Genomic DNA, 16067 nt, shown 5'->3' with positions numbered 1-16067 from the left:
CTTTAAAGTAGGATCTAAATAACATAGCATACCCATTATCTTCCATTAAAAAAAATAAATGATTAGAGATTTCACACTGTTCCTTTCTCCTTGAACTCTTATTTTATTTCCTTTCTACATCTTCCACAATAATCATGTCCTGATGTAATATATTTTAATAATTATCCACATCAAAAATAAGTATATATAAAAATAAGTTAACTTATTTTATCCCCCATGACTATATGGACTTAAGTCTTCAAAAAATTATTTTGGTTTAATTTTTCATTCACAATTATTAACAGTATAGAATTGATCAAAGCAATATAAATATATTATAATTTTTATTAAAATACTAACATAAAAACTTATTGGAAATGTATGTCTTAGAATTTTTAAAAAATTAATTCATGAGCCCATAGATAAGTATTACTTATTGCCAGAATGAGAAGATGAGAAGGCTCAGCATTACTTTTATTCCTATTTTCCTTTTTTTTTTAATTCTAACTGCTAAGAAACTCTGCTCACATTAACAAAAAGATGATAATGGTGGATTTCAATAATGAGAGAATTTAAAGATCTAGCAATTTGATTGAAGCAAAAAACTGAAAACCACCTGACATGCAAACATATTTAATATCCACTTTTCCCTAAACTCATACTTTTATTTCAAATTACAACATTGTTTGTAAACTTGAGGTCTTATATCCCAGCCCCTTGTCTTATAAACTGGGAGAAGGGGGATAATGAAAAGAGAGGAAGAAAAAGAGAAACTGCTTGAGGAGTTCTGTTCTCAGGCAGCTTAATATTAAACAATAGGACCTATGGAAATTTAGGACCTGTTAATGTATTCCCCTAAAACTCTCCATGAGTCTATGTTACCCTTAGATAGAGTCTGTGTGTACCGAGAGATATAAGTAACCTAGTTTAAAGACTGCTCAGTTAGATAATCAACACGGTAAAAGTTAACATTTATCAAAAACCCTTACTATTTGCCAGCCGTGTTAAGCTTTTCACTTCTGTTATCTCATTTGATCCTTACGGCTATTCCCTTATGGATGAGAAAATTTAAGAACTCCTTGCCCAAAGTTTCACAGCTAGCAAAATGAAGCACATGGATTTGAACACAGACTCTCAAGCTTAACAACTAACCTTTACTGGTGAATTTGGTTTGGGATGCACCTCGTTTACGGGGCTGCAGGACACTGGTTACTGTTGTTGAGCTCAGAGCTCAAACCAGAGCTATTTCTTCAATGTTTTTATAAGTGATAAAATTCAACACAGACAAGTACGTAGCAATTATATAACAAAATTCCTTCCATTCCCCTCTACATATTTGTCTCAAGAAACCAACACACTGGAGATGTGGCTCAGTAGTAGAATGAGTCAAAGACATGGGGATTTTAGCTGACAGAAAGCTCAATGTGTTTTAAGAATATGATGTAACCACTGAATATCTAACATGAGATATGGTTGTATTTTACAAAGGGAAAGGGATTTTTTTTTTTTTTTTTCAGGTCGGACCACACTGAGAAACCAGAGTAAACAGAATGATGTAAAGAACTCTAAAGCTGATCTTAAAAGGAACAGGTGAAGTCATTATGAACTAGTATTTTCATAGGGCAAAGACTAAAGGATATAGGGAGGAAGGCAGGACAAAGAAAAACTTTCCTCACATAGTCAAGGGCTGTCATATTGAAGAGGGATTAGATTTGTCTTCTGCGGTCCACAGAGTTAGGTTTGAAATTCAGAACCATGAGGATGTTCATCAACTCTTATTACTGATGTTATGCTTCCTTTAATGTTGCCTTAAAATAACTCCACTGATACCCCTTTACAAGAATTAAAATTTCTCCCCACGTGGGACACTTCTCCCAGGGATGAGCCTCCCTGACACTGAGGGATTATTACCAAGTGTTAATCAGCGATGCATTTGGAGAAAGACCTGTATCAAAAGGGGGAAAATTAAATCAAATAGAGTTTCTATGTCTAAGAGAGTTCAAGCACAGTCAACTCATCCTGGAGACGACTCTTAACGCAGGTCTCAGCCAGATTTCACAAACTGCCATGTTATGCAAAGCCTCAAACAAACGTGCTCCTGAAGGTCCCAGGGACGTCCAGACAACGCAGGCAAAGCCACACGGCTACATGGAATCAACTCCCCCCTTAGTAGGCTCCATCTGTCTGGGAATTATAAAAAGCTATTTCTCCAGTATTAACACAGTTATATTCACTTATAAATACCATAATTCATGATTTTTCTACTTCTTTTCCCTGAATCTGTAATTTTCAATTTACTTGTTAAGCTTATTTCTCAGAGACTTAAAGCCTCTGGATTGTGTCTAGCTGGTTAAGCCCTAAAACCCAGGAGGTAGGCGGTCAATTCCCACTCTCCAGACCTCCTGGCCTGCCCTGGACAACTAACAGAAAGATAAATATGGATCAGCCCCATCCCAAAAGCAAGGAGTATCTTCAATGGCAAGCAAAATAATTCCATTCCTCTGTCCCATAATATATATGGCCCTCCTCAGCTTGAAGCGGCCAGTGGTCATTGTCCCAAATCCCTCAAGATTGAGGAATGAACAAAAATAAGGTGGGGGGAAGACGGGGCCCTGCAACCACTGACTACAGTGGAATTACTGTTATTATAATTGTCTTATGTTAACGGACTAATATGTAACACTGCAATTAAAAAAAGAAAAAAATGTGTTATCAATTGTAACAAACGTTCTACATCAATGCAAGCTGTAGTTGGTGGGGTGGGGTATGGGAGTTGGGTCTTTTATGCATGATTGTTCTGTAAACCCACGACTTCTCTAATAAAAAAAAAAAAAAAACTTCTAAGTTGTCTCAGAGAGATACAAGGATTATTTCCCACTTTCTTAAAGCTGTTTCAGCAAATTTTATCAATTGACAAACAAGTGAGATGGTATCATTTTCTGCAGTCATGACAACTTAGAAACAGGATAATTCAAAATTTCCTTCAAAGTAAAATAATCTGGAACTTCAATTTCTACAATCATATTACTTGAAGTAACAAGCAAACTTCCTCCAATACATTTCTCAAAGGAACATACCCCAGGTGTAGATCAGGCACATTTCTCCAAGGGGAAACTGATGCTTTTGGTGTTGAGCCTCCCTTCTTTATCTCATGGATTCCAAAATTAGATCTTACCTTGCACTGGAAGTCAGATCCTTCATATTTCATACACCCTGAAGCCAATGTGGTTTCTCCCTGGTCATCTTCTTCTATGATGGCAAAGCAATGCCCATTAGTTCTAAAAGAAAAACAACAACACTTTAACTTCACACCAGAAAGTACTACCTGGTTCAATTCCAGTCTGAAAGTGACCAGGAACTGATGGCCTTTAGTACTTTATGAATCAAAATTGCATTCACACGTGATTTGGCAAAACCAAGTAGGATTTAAGACAAATGAAACCTGTTCTGAGTTAAGACCTAAACGGCTAATAAGAACCCTATGTCAAATGCAAAAGGATCTTTAATAAAAAGGCTTCCAAATAGGAATTACCATATAACTTCTGTTAATCAGTCATGGGATCTAGAAAACTAAATTGTAAAATTTTATAAAGTAAATAATCTTAATGTTTTAAAAAGTATACTTAAAATTTTGTCTCTCACCCAAAGGATTTTCAGATTTATATACTGTACATAATAATAAATAAAAACAAACTTTTCTTTGAAACAGACAAACAAGATTAATCACAAAGAAAAGTGTATTTGGGAAAGACAGATGAACTGAGATCCTGAGAAGTGCTTTTTACTGAATGTGATAGGAAATAAAAGGGGAACTTTTGGATAAGGTAGTTTTCAAAAATTTGCATAAATATACTTATCCATTCATTAAGATTTTAATGCTTATAGAAGAAACTTCTAAAAGCATTTTTCTGGGTGTTCTGATTCATTGTTCATATCAGTAAGCATATTGCTTCTTCTTAAAAGAATTTTGCAGAATTATTCATTTTCTGTTAAGAGAAAATATTAAATGTAGGGTAAAATTTTGTTAAAATTGATGAGCCAGTTCTTCTCTGGGTTACTAAGCCAGTAACAAATACTCTATATTATTAGGCAGGATCTATGGATAAGAATTGTGCAAAAAATTACTTGTACCATAAGAGAGAGCATGCCCTTACAGAAAAAACCCCCAAGAAGGCAAAAATTGAAAACTGGCCCAGTTTTTCAAGGTGAAGTCAACCACCAACAGGGATGAAAGACAAATCTAAGACACGATTAATAATCAAACAATTTCAAGATTTTTACATGCAGAATTTTATGCCTTATACTGTCAAAGCCAACGAGCATACAATTATTAGGAAAGTACAAAACATGACAATAATTTTTATTACCTTTATAACAGTGGGACAATTAATGACAAGATTGAGTTGTTCACAAAATTTTTTTGGCTAGTAAGCCAGTTCTTCAAATGTTCTGAAACAGTGTGGAATAGAATTACACGATCACATATAAAAGTGTTGAAGAATTAATAGAAAATTTAGTAGGAAAACAAAAATGGTTTATATAAACCAGATTTGAATTGTAGATGCGCGGGAGTTTAATTATATATTGTAAGAAAATGGCATAAAATTACAAAATTAAATTATCACAATATCATTCTTATGTATCTGTATAATATTTGAACCAATTTTCAGTAGTTAGGAGGTTGTATGTTAAGTTTTATTTTTTGGTAATTTCTACAATAACTTATCATTTATGATAAGTTTATTAAATAAACTCAAAATGTTAGACAAATACTAGATTCTTTTATCACCTCTAAAAAGCTACAACCTTACTGCAAGACAGTACGTATCAATCACTTAATGGCAATATATATTACTATATACAAAATAAGAAGCTTTGGGGCTCTTTGGAAAGATACCATATAAAGCTAAAGGAAAAATAAAAACTTAAAAAATGCAAATAATTCCTAAAAAACACTAAATGAAACCCTATTCTTATAAATCACAGGAATGACTATTATAAAATACTTACATGCATGTGTTATTAACAGCATCATCTGGGCAATGTCCTGAGCAGTAGCACTTTAGAAAAGGCAAGGTATCCTCTGGTGCTAGGGTAACTCCATTTTCTGACTTTTTCTGATCGGAGTCTGACTTCATCCCCGTCCCATGAAGCATACCATCTAGATTCTGCCCTGTATTCAAATATGAAACATGTTAACAAACCATTTCTGAAAAGATAATTTTTTTTAATTCAGTTTTATTGAAATATATTCACATACCATACAATCATCCATGGTATACAGTCAACTGTTCACAGTATGATCATATAGTTATGCGTTCATCACCACAATCTATTTCTGAACATTTTCCTTACATCAGAAAGAATCAGAATAAGAATAAAAAATAAAAGTGAAAAAAGAACACCCAAACATCCCCCCATCCCACCTTATCTGTCATTTAGTTTTTATCCCCATTTGAAAAGACAATTTTTTATTTCAATTTTCAATAAGGAAAACTTTCTAAGCTTTCTTATTATATTAATTGAGGCTAATGTTTCTCGTATTTTAAAAAAATGAACTCCATTTATCCAGTCATCAGGCATTTATTAATAACCTATTAAGCACAGAATTACTGTACTGGGCATTATGGAGTTTATGGAGATGACTGCATCACAATTTTTGCATAAACAAAAGAGATGTATGATAAACAAGAAAGGCACAAGGTAGAATATGGTCATGGCAACTTATAACGAAAGTACAAAGTGAGGAGAGATTTCAGGGAAGGCTGAGTTGTTTTCAACCATTAAAAAAAGCAGACAAATTTTCTTAAACTCTGGTCCAAAACTTGTCCCTAGCTCTTAACAAAAAAAGAAAAAAAAAAGAAAAGAAAAGAAGAAAATAAAATAAAATAAAACAATAAAAAAATAAAATGAGAAAAGAAAAGAAGTCTTTTTTTGTGCCTCTACGTAGAAAAGGAGTTATAAGCATGTTGTTTTGGACATTAATTGCTTAAGTAAGGGAACTGTGAGAGCATGGAGGGTACTAATCATATTATCTGGTGCCTTTTATTTTCAAGGTCATTAGCTCAAATCCAGACCATGCTACCAGAAGGTACTGTAGGGCAGTAGTTAACTTGTGGAAATAGAACTGTGCTCCTGCATCAAATTACAGAAACCATCATATTTGGTACTGAATCTTTCCGATTGGAAGCAGAATAGAACTCAAATGACTGTTTAGTAATTCCTTCCTCCCTCTGACTCAGCTGAAATGTGCTAGTTCATTCTTTGTATAGTTGATCTCAAGGGAATGAAAATGGGAGCCAAACAGATATGAAATATTAAAAGAGCTGCTGTGTATATTTCATTATAAATATTAAACAAGCAATTCAAAGTATAATGGGGACTTGACTTTAAATTTAGCCATACTGCTGAGATGAATTATTGAAAAGAGAAAAAATAACACATTGATGACTAAAGAATGTGATGTTATATTAAGCGTTTGGTGATTCCATGCCTTGAATTTTAATAATCTTCACTTTCTTAGGCTGAATATTTAGTAAATGAATGAATATTTTAATAGGAACAAACAAACACCAAAAGACAAAATACTGAAACAAAGAGTTGGAGGTTTGTGTATGTATGTACATCACTCATCTTTATCACACCCCTTTCAGGAATGAATACTGTAATATAATGGCAAAACTATTAATTCTCTAAATTGCTACAAAACTTAAAGACCTCATTTAGGTTAAGAATCAGTAACTAGAAAATGTCAAACATAGTAAACAGGGGGTAAAAGTCAGGAGAAGAAATCCATGGCACTGGAAATGCGGAGACCTGGGTGTGATCTATTCTGGTTCTACCCCCAGTTTAGCTAGCTGGGTGATCTTAGGCAAGCGTGCAACCTTTCCAGATCTCATTTACTCAGTCAGACTGAGCTATATCTAAAGTTGTAAGATTTCACTAAGCAAAGGGGTGAATGCAAGGAAAAATAGCAACCCCACAGACAACAGCATCCATTCCCATGGCTTTAAATACCATCTCTCTGTTGTAAGTTCCTAGTTTTATCCTTCTAGCTTTGACTTGTTAGGGATCTCAAAATTACCTAAAATGGACTTTTCTCCTCAAAGCTGGTCCTCACCAAGTCTTCTCCAAACTAGTCAACAGTACTGCTTGAGTGCTGTCTGGGCTCAATCTATACCTCAACTTTTTCCATTTCTCTCCAACTCCAATGCTATTACTTGAGCCCATCATTTCATGCCTCCACCAAGGCAATAATCTGCTAACTGGTCTCAACTTCTGCTCTGGGCCCCTCCAATCCATTTCCCACACAGCAACCAGAGTTATCTCACAGACACAAATTTGATCCTGTTGCTCTCATGCTTAAAACCACTTAATGGCTTCACAGTGCACTCAGCAAAACCCACTCTCCTTTACCACGTCCTACCAAGGCCCTATACGATCTGGACCCCGTATATCTCTCCAACATCATTTCACAGCACCTCCCCTCCACTATGCTCAGGCATGATGGCCTACTCCTACTGTCAGTTCCTAGAACATGCCAATCTCTTCTACCACAAGTCCTGTGTGCTAATAAAGAGTAAGATTATGAGGAATGGACTGATCCAGATGGTGGAGTGAGACACTTCTGGGCTCCAACCCTGCAGAGAAGCTTTGAACAACCAGCAAGAACAGGCAGAAAACACCTTTCTTAAAGTTCCAAAAATGTTGAAGGACTACAGTTAACAGGGCCAGTGTTGAATCAAGAAAAAGGCCGCAGTAGGACCTCCAGCTGTGTGCCCTGGATGGCTCCTCCCCATTCCTCACAAACTCTGTGCCTATTCTAGTTTGCTAATGCTGCCGGAATGCAAAACACGAGAAATGGATAGGCTTTTATAAAACGGGGTTTATTTGGTTACACAGTTACGGTCTCAAGGCCATAAAGTGTCCAAGGTAACACATCAACAATTGGGTACCTTCACTGGAGGATGGCCAATGGCATCTGGAAAACCCATTAGCTGGGAAGGCATGCGGCTGGCATCCGCTCTGGAGCTCTGCTTTCAAAATGGCTTTCTGCCAGGACGTTCCTCCCTAGGCTTCAGCTCCTCAAAAATGTCACTCTTAATTGCTCTTGGGGTGTTTGTCCTCTCTTAACTTCTTTGGAGCAAAAGTCTGCTTTCAAAGGCCAACTCCAAACTGAATCTCAGCTCCTGTGCATTCTTCAAAGTGTCGCTCTTAGCTGTAGCAAGCCTGCTCCTTCTGTCTGAGATTATATAGTGCTCTAGTGAACAAATCAAGGCCCATGCTGAATGGGTGGGGCTACACCTCCATGGAAATTATCTAATAAGAGTCATCATCTACAGTTGGGTGGGTCGCATCTCCATGGAAACGCTCAACAAAGACTTACAATCTAATCAACACTAATAACGTCTGCCCCCACAAAATTACATCAAAGATAATGGTATTTTGGGGGGCATAATAACTTCAAACTGGCACGACTTTGGAGATTTCCTATATAACTACTTGTTAAATCATACTTTGAAAGATACTACCCTTTTGTAAATATGTTATATTTCACATTAAGAAAATAACTGAAATTGTTATTTTATATATATATATTATATAACCTATAATATTCCTTGAAATTTGGTCTCCAACTACTTGTTAAATTGCACTTGGAAAGTTATCACTTCTATGAATATATGTTATATTCTACAACAGTATTTTTTTAAATTAAGTGTGGATTTTTCATCATGAACTATGAAGTCAAAAAGGCAGTGGGATGACATATTTAAACTGATGAAATAAAAAAATTGCCAACCAAGAATTCTATATCTGGCAAAACTGCCTTTCAAAAATGAGGGAGCTATTAAGACATTCCCAGACAGAAAAAAGCTGAGGGCGTTTGTCATCACTAGACTGGCCCTACAAGAAATGCTAAAGCGAGTCCTGCAGATTGAAAGGAAAGGGCAATAAATCAAAGCTCCATGAAGAAATAAACATCTCCTGTGAGGGTAATAACATGGGTAAATATAAATGCCAGTACTATTATATTTTTGTTTTGTAACTCTACTTGTTATTTCCCACAAGATCTGAAAGGCGAACATATAACATGTAATGATACATCTGTGGTTTTGGACTTATAATGTATAAACGTGACTTGTGACAAGAACTACATAGAGGTGGAGGAATGGAGGAGTATAGGAACATAATTTGTGTATATTATTGAAGTTAAGTTGGTATCAAAGCAAACAAGATTGCTATAGGTGTATGATGTTAAATTTAAGTCCCATGGTAACTACAAAGTATCAGACAATATGCAAGTTCACGGAGACAGAAATCAGAGCGGGAGCAGGGCAGGGGGAATGGGAAGTTAATGCATAACGGGTAAAATGTTTCTGTTTCGGGAGATGGGAAAGTTATAGTAGTGGAAGGTGGTGAGACTACTGCAATATTGTGAATGTGATAAATCTCACTGAATGGTATGCTGGGGAGGGACTGAGATGGGAAGGCTTATGTTGCATATACATACCCACAATTAAAAAAAAAAAAAAGAGGAAAGAGTAAGCAACTAAATAGACAATGAAAATTAAATACACTACAGGATCCTGCATGGCATCTAGCAAGGGAGGAGAAAGGCAAAAGGGACATTATTGGGATATACGAAAAACTGGAATATAAATTGTAAGCTTTATATAAATGTTGAACTTCCTGAATTTGATAACTGTACTTAAGATGTTCACATAAGTGAATATTCTTAAGAAATGTACATGAAGTATTATGTACTCAGGAGGATAATGTATACAACTACACTCAAGTTTTCAGAAAACAGACAGATAGGTAAATGGATGCATAGATAGAGCAATACAGCAAGTGTAGAAAAATGTTAAAATTGGTGGATCTAAATATCTGGGGGAGGGGAGTAGAGCTATATAGGAGTTCTCTGCAGTGGATGTACATTATTTTTGTAACTGTTTTGTAAGAGTGGGCATTTAGGTTATATTTCCAAAATAAAACATACAAAAATGCTATTTGTTTAATAGCTTACACAATCAAGGGTAACATCTCAGGAAAACAAATATATACATACAGAGAGACAAATAAATGAAAGACACATGAATATATAAAGGCACACCTATAGCATGTCATATGGTCTCTCTCACAACTACTCAACTCTGCAGTTATACAGTAAAATCAGCCACAGACAATATATAAAAAAATGAGGCTGTGTGCCGGTTTGAATGTATTATGTCCCCAAAAAAAGCCATGTTCTTTGATGCAATCTTGTGGGGCAGACATATTAGTGGGGATTAAGTTGGAACGTTTGGACTAGGTTGTTTGCATGGACATGTGACCCACCCAATTGTAGGTGATAACTGATAAGATATTTCCATGGAGGTCTGGCCCCACCCATTTAGGGTGGGCCTTGATCAGTGGAGCCATATAAATGAGCTGACGGGCAGAGGGAACTCAGTGCGGCTGAGAGTGACATTTTGAAGAGGCACTACAGCCAAAACGGAAATGTTGAAGAAAGCACAGGAGCTGCAGATGAGAGACAGTTTGAAGACAGCATTGGAAGTGGACTCTTGCTCCAGAGAAGCTAAGAGAGGACAAATACCCCAAGTGCAACTAATAGTGACATTTTTGAGGAACTGCAGCCTAGAGAGGAACGTCCTGTGAGAAAGCCATTTAGGAACCAGAACTTTGGAGTAGACTCGCCACATGCCTTCTCAGCTAACACAGGTTTTCCGGACACCATTGACCATCCTCCAATGAAGGTACCCGATTGCTGATGTGTTACCTTGAGACACTTCATGGCGTTAAGACTGTAACTGTGTAACCAAATAAACCCCCTTTTATAAATGCCAATCCATCTTTGGTGTTTTGCATTCCGGCAGCCTTAGCAAACCAGAACAGGCTGTATTCTAATAAAACTTTATTTATTGACATTGAAATTTGAATTTCATTTAATTTCACATCATGAACATTCTTCTCTTGATTGTCTACAATCATTTAAAAATGTAAAAACCGTTCTGTGCTCACAGGCCAAATTTAGCCAGTGGCTGTAGTTTGCCAATCACTGACGCAGAACATTTCCATTACTGAAGAAAAGTTCTACTGAACAGTGCTGCAAAGAAACTATATTACATCAGGAAAAACATGAAAGGAACAAAAAGAGGGTTTTGTGGAGAAAGCACAACAATAGCTTTCAGTATCCAAAGGGACAGAAGATGAATGACCAGGCTTGGGCTATGCTGCTCTGGGAAGGCAGGGTGATGGCCACTAGAAGACGTGGTACGGAGATGTATTTCTTACGGTGATGTACATTTCAGTTGACTATAAGGCACACATTTAATAAATTAGCACTAATCAAATCTGAATAATTTTGAACTGGTTAACGAGAATGAAGTGGTTCTACATGTTCTGACATGGAATGTTATCTATAATATGTCAGAGTGATAAAACAGCTGCAGAAAACATGACTAGGGTTATCAGATTAAAACCTAAATACTTAAAAAAAAAAACTTTTATGTTGTTGAATTCCTGTTTTAATGCATTGCGACCAGAGAATATGGGCGATGAGGTAACATTTTTTTAAAATTTAATTTTATTGAAATTGTTCACATACCATAAAATCAATTGCCCACGGTACCATCATATAGCTGTGCATCCATCACCACAATTAATATTTTTTTTCAATTTTTAGAATATTTTCATTACTCCAGAAAAGAAATAAAGACAAAAAAAGGAAACTCAAATCCTCCCATACTCCTAACCATCCACCCTCGACTGACTCATAGTATTGGTATAGCACATTTGTTACTGCTGATGAAAGAATGTTGAAATACTAACTGCAGTATATAGTTGGCAATAGATATATTTTTTTCTATATGCCCCTCTATTATTAACTTCTAGTTATAGTGTCATACATTTGTTCTAGTTCATGAAAGAGTTTCTAATATTTGTACAGTTAATCACAGACATCGCCCACCACAAGGTTCACTGTTTTCACATTCCCATCTGTTAACCTCCAACTTTCCTTCTGGTGACATATGTGACTCTGAACTTCCCCTTTCTACCACATTCACACACCATTCAGCACTGTTAATTATTCTCATAACGTGCTACCATCACCTCTCTCCATTTCCAAACACTAAAGTTCAACCTAGTTGAACATTCTGCTCATAATAAGCAACTGCTCCCCATTCTTTAGCCTTGTTCTATATCCTGGTAACTTATATTTCATGTCTGTGAGTTTGCATATTATAATTAGTTACTATCAGTTAGACCCTGCAATATTTGTCCTTAAGTTTCTGACTTATTTCAGTGCCCTCAAGGTTCCTTTACCAACCTGTTTTTTTTTAAGATGGTTTTGTTCACACACCATTCATTCCGTCCTAAGTAAACAATTGTTGGTTCCCTGTACAGTCACGTATTTATGTATTTAGCACCATTGCCAATATCTAGAAAAGGACATCTCCATTTCTTCCAAAAAGAAGGAATAAGAGTCAAAGAAGGTAGAGAGACAAAAGAAAAAGAAAAAAGAGAGAGAGAGAGAAAAAACACGTGACAAGACAGCTAGGAAGCAACAAAAGGAAATACAGAATTAAACTGAAGTAGAATAAAGAATTAGAGAACATCACCAATGCCAAGAGTCCCATACCCCTCCCTTATATTCTCCTCTTATACGCATTTACCTTTAGTATATTGCTTTTGCTACATTAAAGGAAGCACAATACAATGTTTCTGTTAACTATACTGTCTAGTTTGCACCGATGGTATTTTTTCCCCAATACCACCCTATTTTTAACACCTTACAAGGTTGACATTCATTTGTTCTCCCTCATGTAAAAACATATTTGTACATTTTATCACAATTGTTGAGCACTCTAGGTTTCACTGTTATACAGTCCCAGTCTTTTCCTTCCCTCTTTCCTTCTGGTATCCCACATGCTCCTAAACTTTCTCTTTCAACCATACTCAGTCATCTTTGTTCAGTGTACTTACATTGTGGTGCTACCATCACCCAAAATAGTGTTTCAAACCTCTCATTCCTATCTTTCCCTATTTGTCTGTAGTGCTCCTTTAGTATTTCCTGTAGCGCAGGTATCTTGTTCACAAACTCTCTCATTGTCTGTTTGTCAGAGAATATTTTAAACTCTCCCTCATATTTGATGGACAGTTTTGCTGGATATAGGATTCTTGGTTGGCAGTTTTTCTCTTTCAGTACCTTAAATATATTACCCCATTTCCTTCTTGCCTCCATGGTTTCTATTGAGAAATCCACACCAAGTATAATCAAGCTTCCTTTGTATGTGATGGATCGCTTTTCTCTTGCAGCTTTCAGGACTCTCTCTTTGTCTTTTACGTTTGATAATCTGATTATTAAGTGTCTTGGTGTAGGCCTATTCATATCTATTCTGTTTGGGGTAGGCTGCGCTTCTTGGATCTGTAATTTTATGTCTTTCATAAGAAATGGGAAATTTTCATTGATTATTTCCTCTATTATTGCTTCTGCCCCCTTTCCCTTCTGGGATTCCCATGACACGTACATTCATGTGTTTCATGTTATCATTCAATTCCCTGAGACATTGCTCATATTTTTCCATTCTTTTCCCTATCTCTTCTTTTGTGTGTAGGATTTCTGGTGTCTCGTTCTTCAGTTCCTGAGTGTATTCTTCTGCTTCTTGAGATCTGCTGTTGTATGTTTCCACTGTGTCTTTCTTCTCTTGTGTTGTGCCGTTCATTTCCATAGATTGTGCCAGTTGTTTCTTCAAGCTTTCGATTTCTACCTTATGTTTGCCCAGTATTTTCATTATACTCTTCATCTCTTTTGCCATATCTTCCCTAAACTTGTAGAACTGATTTAGCCTTAGTTGCTTCACTTCCTGTATCCCAGTTAAGTGTAAGTATGTTCCTTTGACTTGGCCATATCTTCATTTATCTTAGTGTAGGTTGTAGTTCTCTGTTGTCTAGGTGTTCTAGTTTGCTAGTGCTGCTGGATGCAAAACACCAGAAATGGATTGGCTTTTATAAAAGGGGGTTTATTTGGTTACACAGTTAGTCTTAAGGCCATAAAGTGTCCAAGGTAACACATCAGCAATCGGGTACCTTCACTGGAGGATGGCCAATGGCATCCCAAAAACCTCTCTTAGCTCGGAAGGCACATGGCTGGCCTCTGCTACAAAGTTCTGGTTTCACAATGGCTTTCTCCCAGGACGTTCCTCTCTAGGCTGCAGTTCTTCAAAAATGTCACTCTCAGTTGCACTTGGGGTATTTGTCCTCTCTTAGCTTCTCCGGAGCAAGAGTCTGCTTTCAACAGCCATCTTCAAACTGTCTCTGTAAGCTGAAGCTCCTCTCTCAGTTCCAGTGCATTCTTCAAAGTGTCCCTCTTGGCTATAGCTCCTCTTCAAAATGTCACTCTCAGCTGCACCGAGTTCCTACTGTTTGTCAGCTCATTTATATGGCTCCAGTGATTTAATTTAGACCCACCCTGAATGGGCAGGCCAACAACTCCATGGAAATTATCCAATCAGAGTCATCACCCACAGTTGGGTGGGGCACATCTCCATGGAAACACTCAGAGAATTACCATCTAATTAACACTGATAGGTCTGCCCACACAAGATTACATCAAAGATAATGGCATTTGGGGGAACATAATACATTCAAACTGGCATATTCCACTACTTGGACCCCAAAATGGCATTATCTTTCCATATACAAAACACATTCATCCCATCACAATATCACAAAAACTTAAATCATTTCAGTAAGAAAAGGTAAGTACAAGATCCCATCAAAATCAGTCACAGGTGTGCTCTGTCCAAAAGCAAAATTCCCCTCTGACTGTGGACCTGTAAACTTAGAATATGTTATGTGCTTCCAATATACAAAGGAGGGACATTCATAGGATAAACATTCCCGATGCCATAAGGAGAAACAGTAAGGAAAACAGGGTTCACAGGACCAAAACAGTTTCTAAAATCTGCATGACAAACTCCATTAGATTTCAAAGTCTGAGAGTCATTTACAGAGCAATGTTGCATCCTTGGGGCTTGAGAGAGCAGGAGTCTATCCCTTCTGAAGGGCCTTTGTGGCAGCCATTTCCTCTCCAAATGCTGAGGTGAGTTCTCCAACATATCCAAACATTGGGGAGACCACCTTCTCGGCTCCACCCTCCTCAAACATCAGGGCAGCACCCAGGTTCCTTTCCATCTCTGGGGCACACACCCAACCCCTTCAGAACAGTGTGGTGGCAGCCAGGTTCTCCCCAGTTCCCTGGGAATGTGCTCCACTCTCTTTGAGGCTTGAAGTGGCAGAACATTCCCTGAGCATCAAGGCAAAACTCACTGTTTCCATGCGTGTGGGCCACTCCTCTCTCCCAGCCCGAGGCTTCTTGACTCCAGACCTCCACCTCCATGGCTCTGTCTTTGAAGAAATTTTTCCTTCAATTTGTTCCTTGTGTTTCTCCATCAGTCCCAACCGGCAATGACTCTGTCTATAAAGATCTTGCAAAAATTCTGTTGGCTTTGCATGAAGCACACAGGGGTCAAAGCCATCAGACAATAGGACTTTCCACAAATCCTTTCTGCTTAACTCCTTTTCCAATCTTGGCTTGTACTGAAATGGCACCTGGGTTCCATGATTGGTTACATCCTCATGTTGGGCTGTAGCTTCTGGGATTCTACCTCCTGGAAGCCCATAATTTTCCAAGCCATCAGCTTCTGGTTTTTTTTGAACCCAAGAGTTCAGCTCTAAGTTTATCTCTCTCTGCTTGCATTTTACCATAAGCTGCAAGGAGAAGCCAGGGTACATCCTCCACACATATTCTGAAGATCTCCTCAGCCAAGTATTCCAGGTTGTCGCTTTCAAATTCTTCCTTCCATCTGACACCGGTACTCAATTTTGCCAAATTCTCTGCCACCTTAAAACAAGGATAGCCTTTCTTCCAGTTTGCAACAACACATTCATCATTTCTGTTCAAGGCCTCGTCAGAAGTATCTTTAGAGTCCATATTTCCACAAACAGTCTCTTCAAAGCAGTTTAGGCCTTTTCTATCAAGCCCCTCACAATTCTTCCAGAATCTTCCCCTTATCCATTTAAAA

The 16067-nt window shown here is 37.2% G+C and overlaps 1 protein-coding gene across 3 annotated transcripts in view; it reads right to left on the bottom strand.

Moving 5' to 3' along the window:
• Positions 1 to 16067, bottom strand: part of BMPR1A (bone morphogenetic protein receptor type 1A) — a 155426-nt gene that overhangs the window by 26855 nt on the left and 112504 nt on the right. For all 3 annotated transcript variants that reach the window (XM_037804100.1, XM_037804098.1, XM_037804099.1), the window contains 2 exons: positions 4990 to 5152; positions 3155 to 3257 (listed from right to left, as the gene is read on the bottom strand). In XM_037804100.1, the coding sequence (XP_037660028.1) occupies positions 3155 to 3257; positions 4990 to 5152 (266 nt within the window). The remainder of the gene's footprint in view (positions 1 to 3154; positions 3258 to 4989; positions 5153 to 16067) is intronic.

This window comes from Choloepus didactylus, chromosome 15 (assembly GCF_015220235.1).
Source record: "Choloepus didactylus isolate mChoDid1 chromosome 15, mChoDid1.pri, whole genome shotgun sequence".
NCBI classification, from domain to species: domain Eukaryota; kingdom Metazoa; phylum Chordata; class Mammalia; order Pilosa; family Megalonychidae; genus Choloepus; species Choloepus didactylus.
The sequence above is the reverse complement of the archived record's forward strand: the minus strand, read 5'-3'. Positions and strand labels throughout refer to the sequence as shown.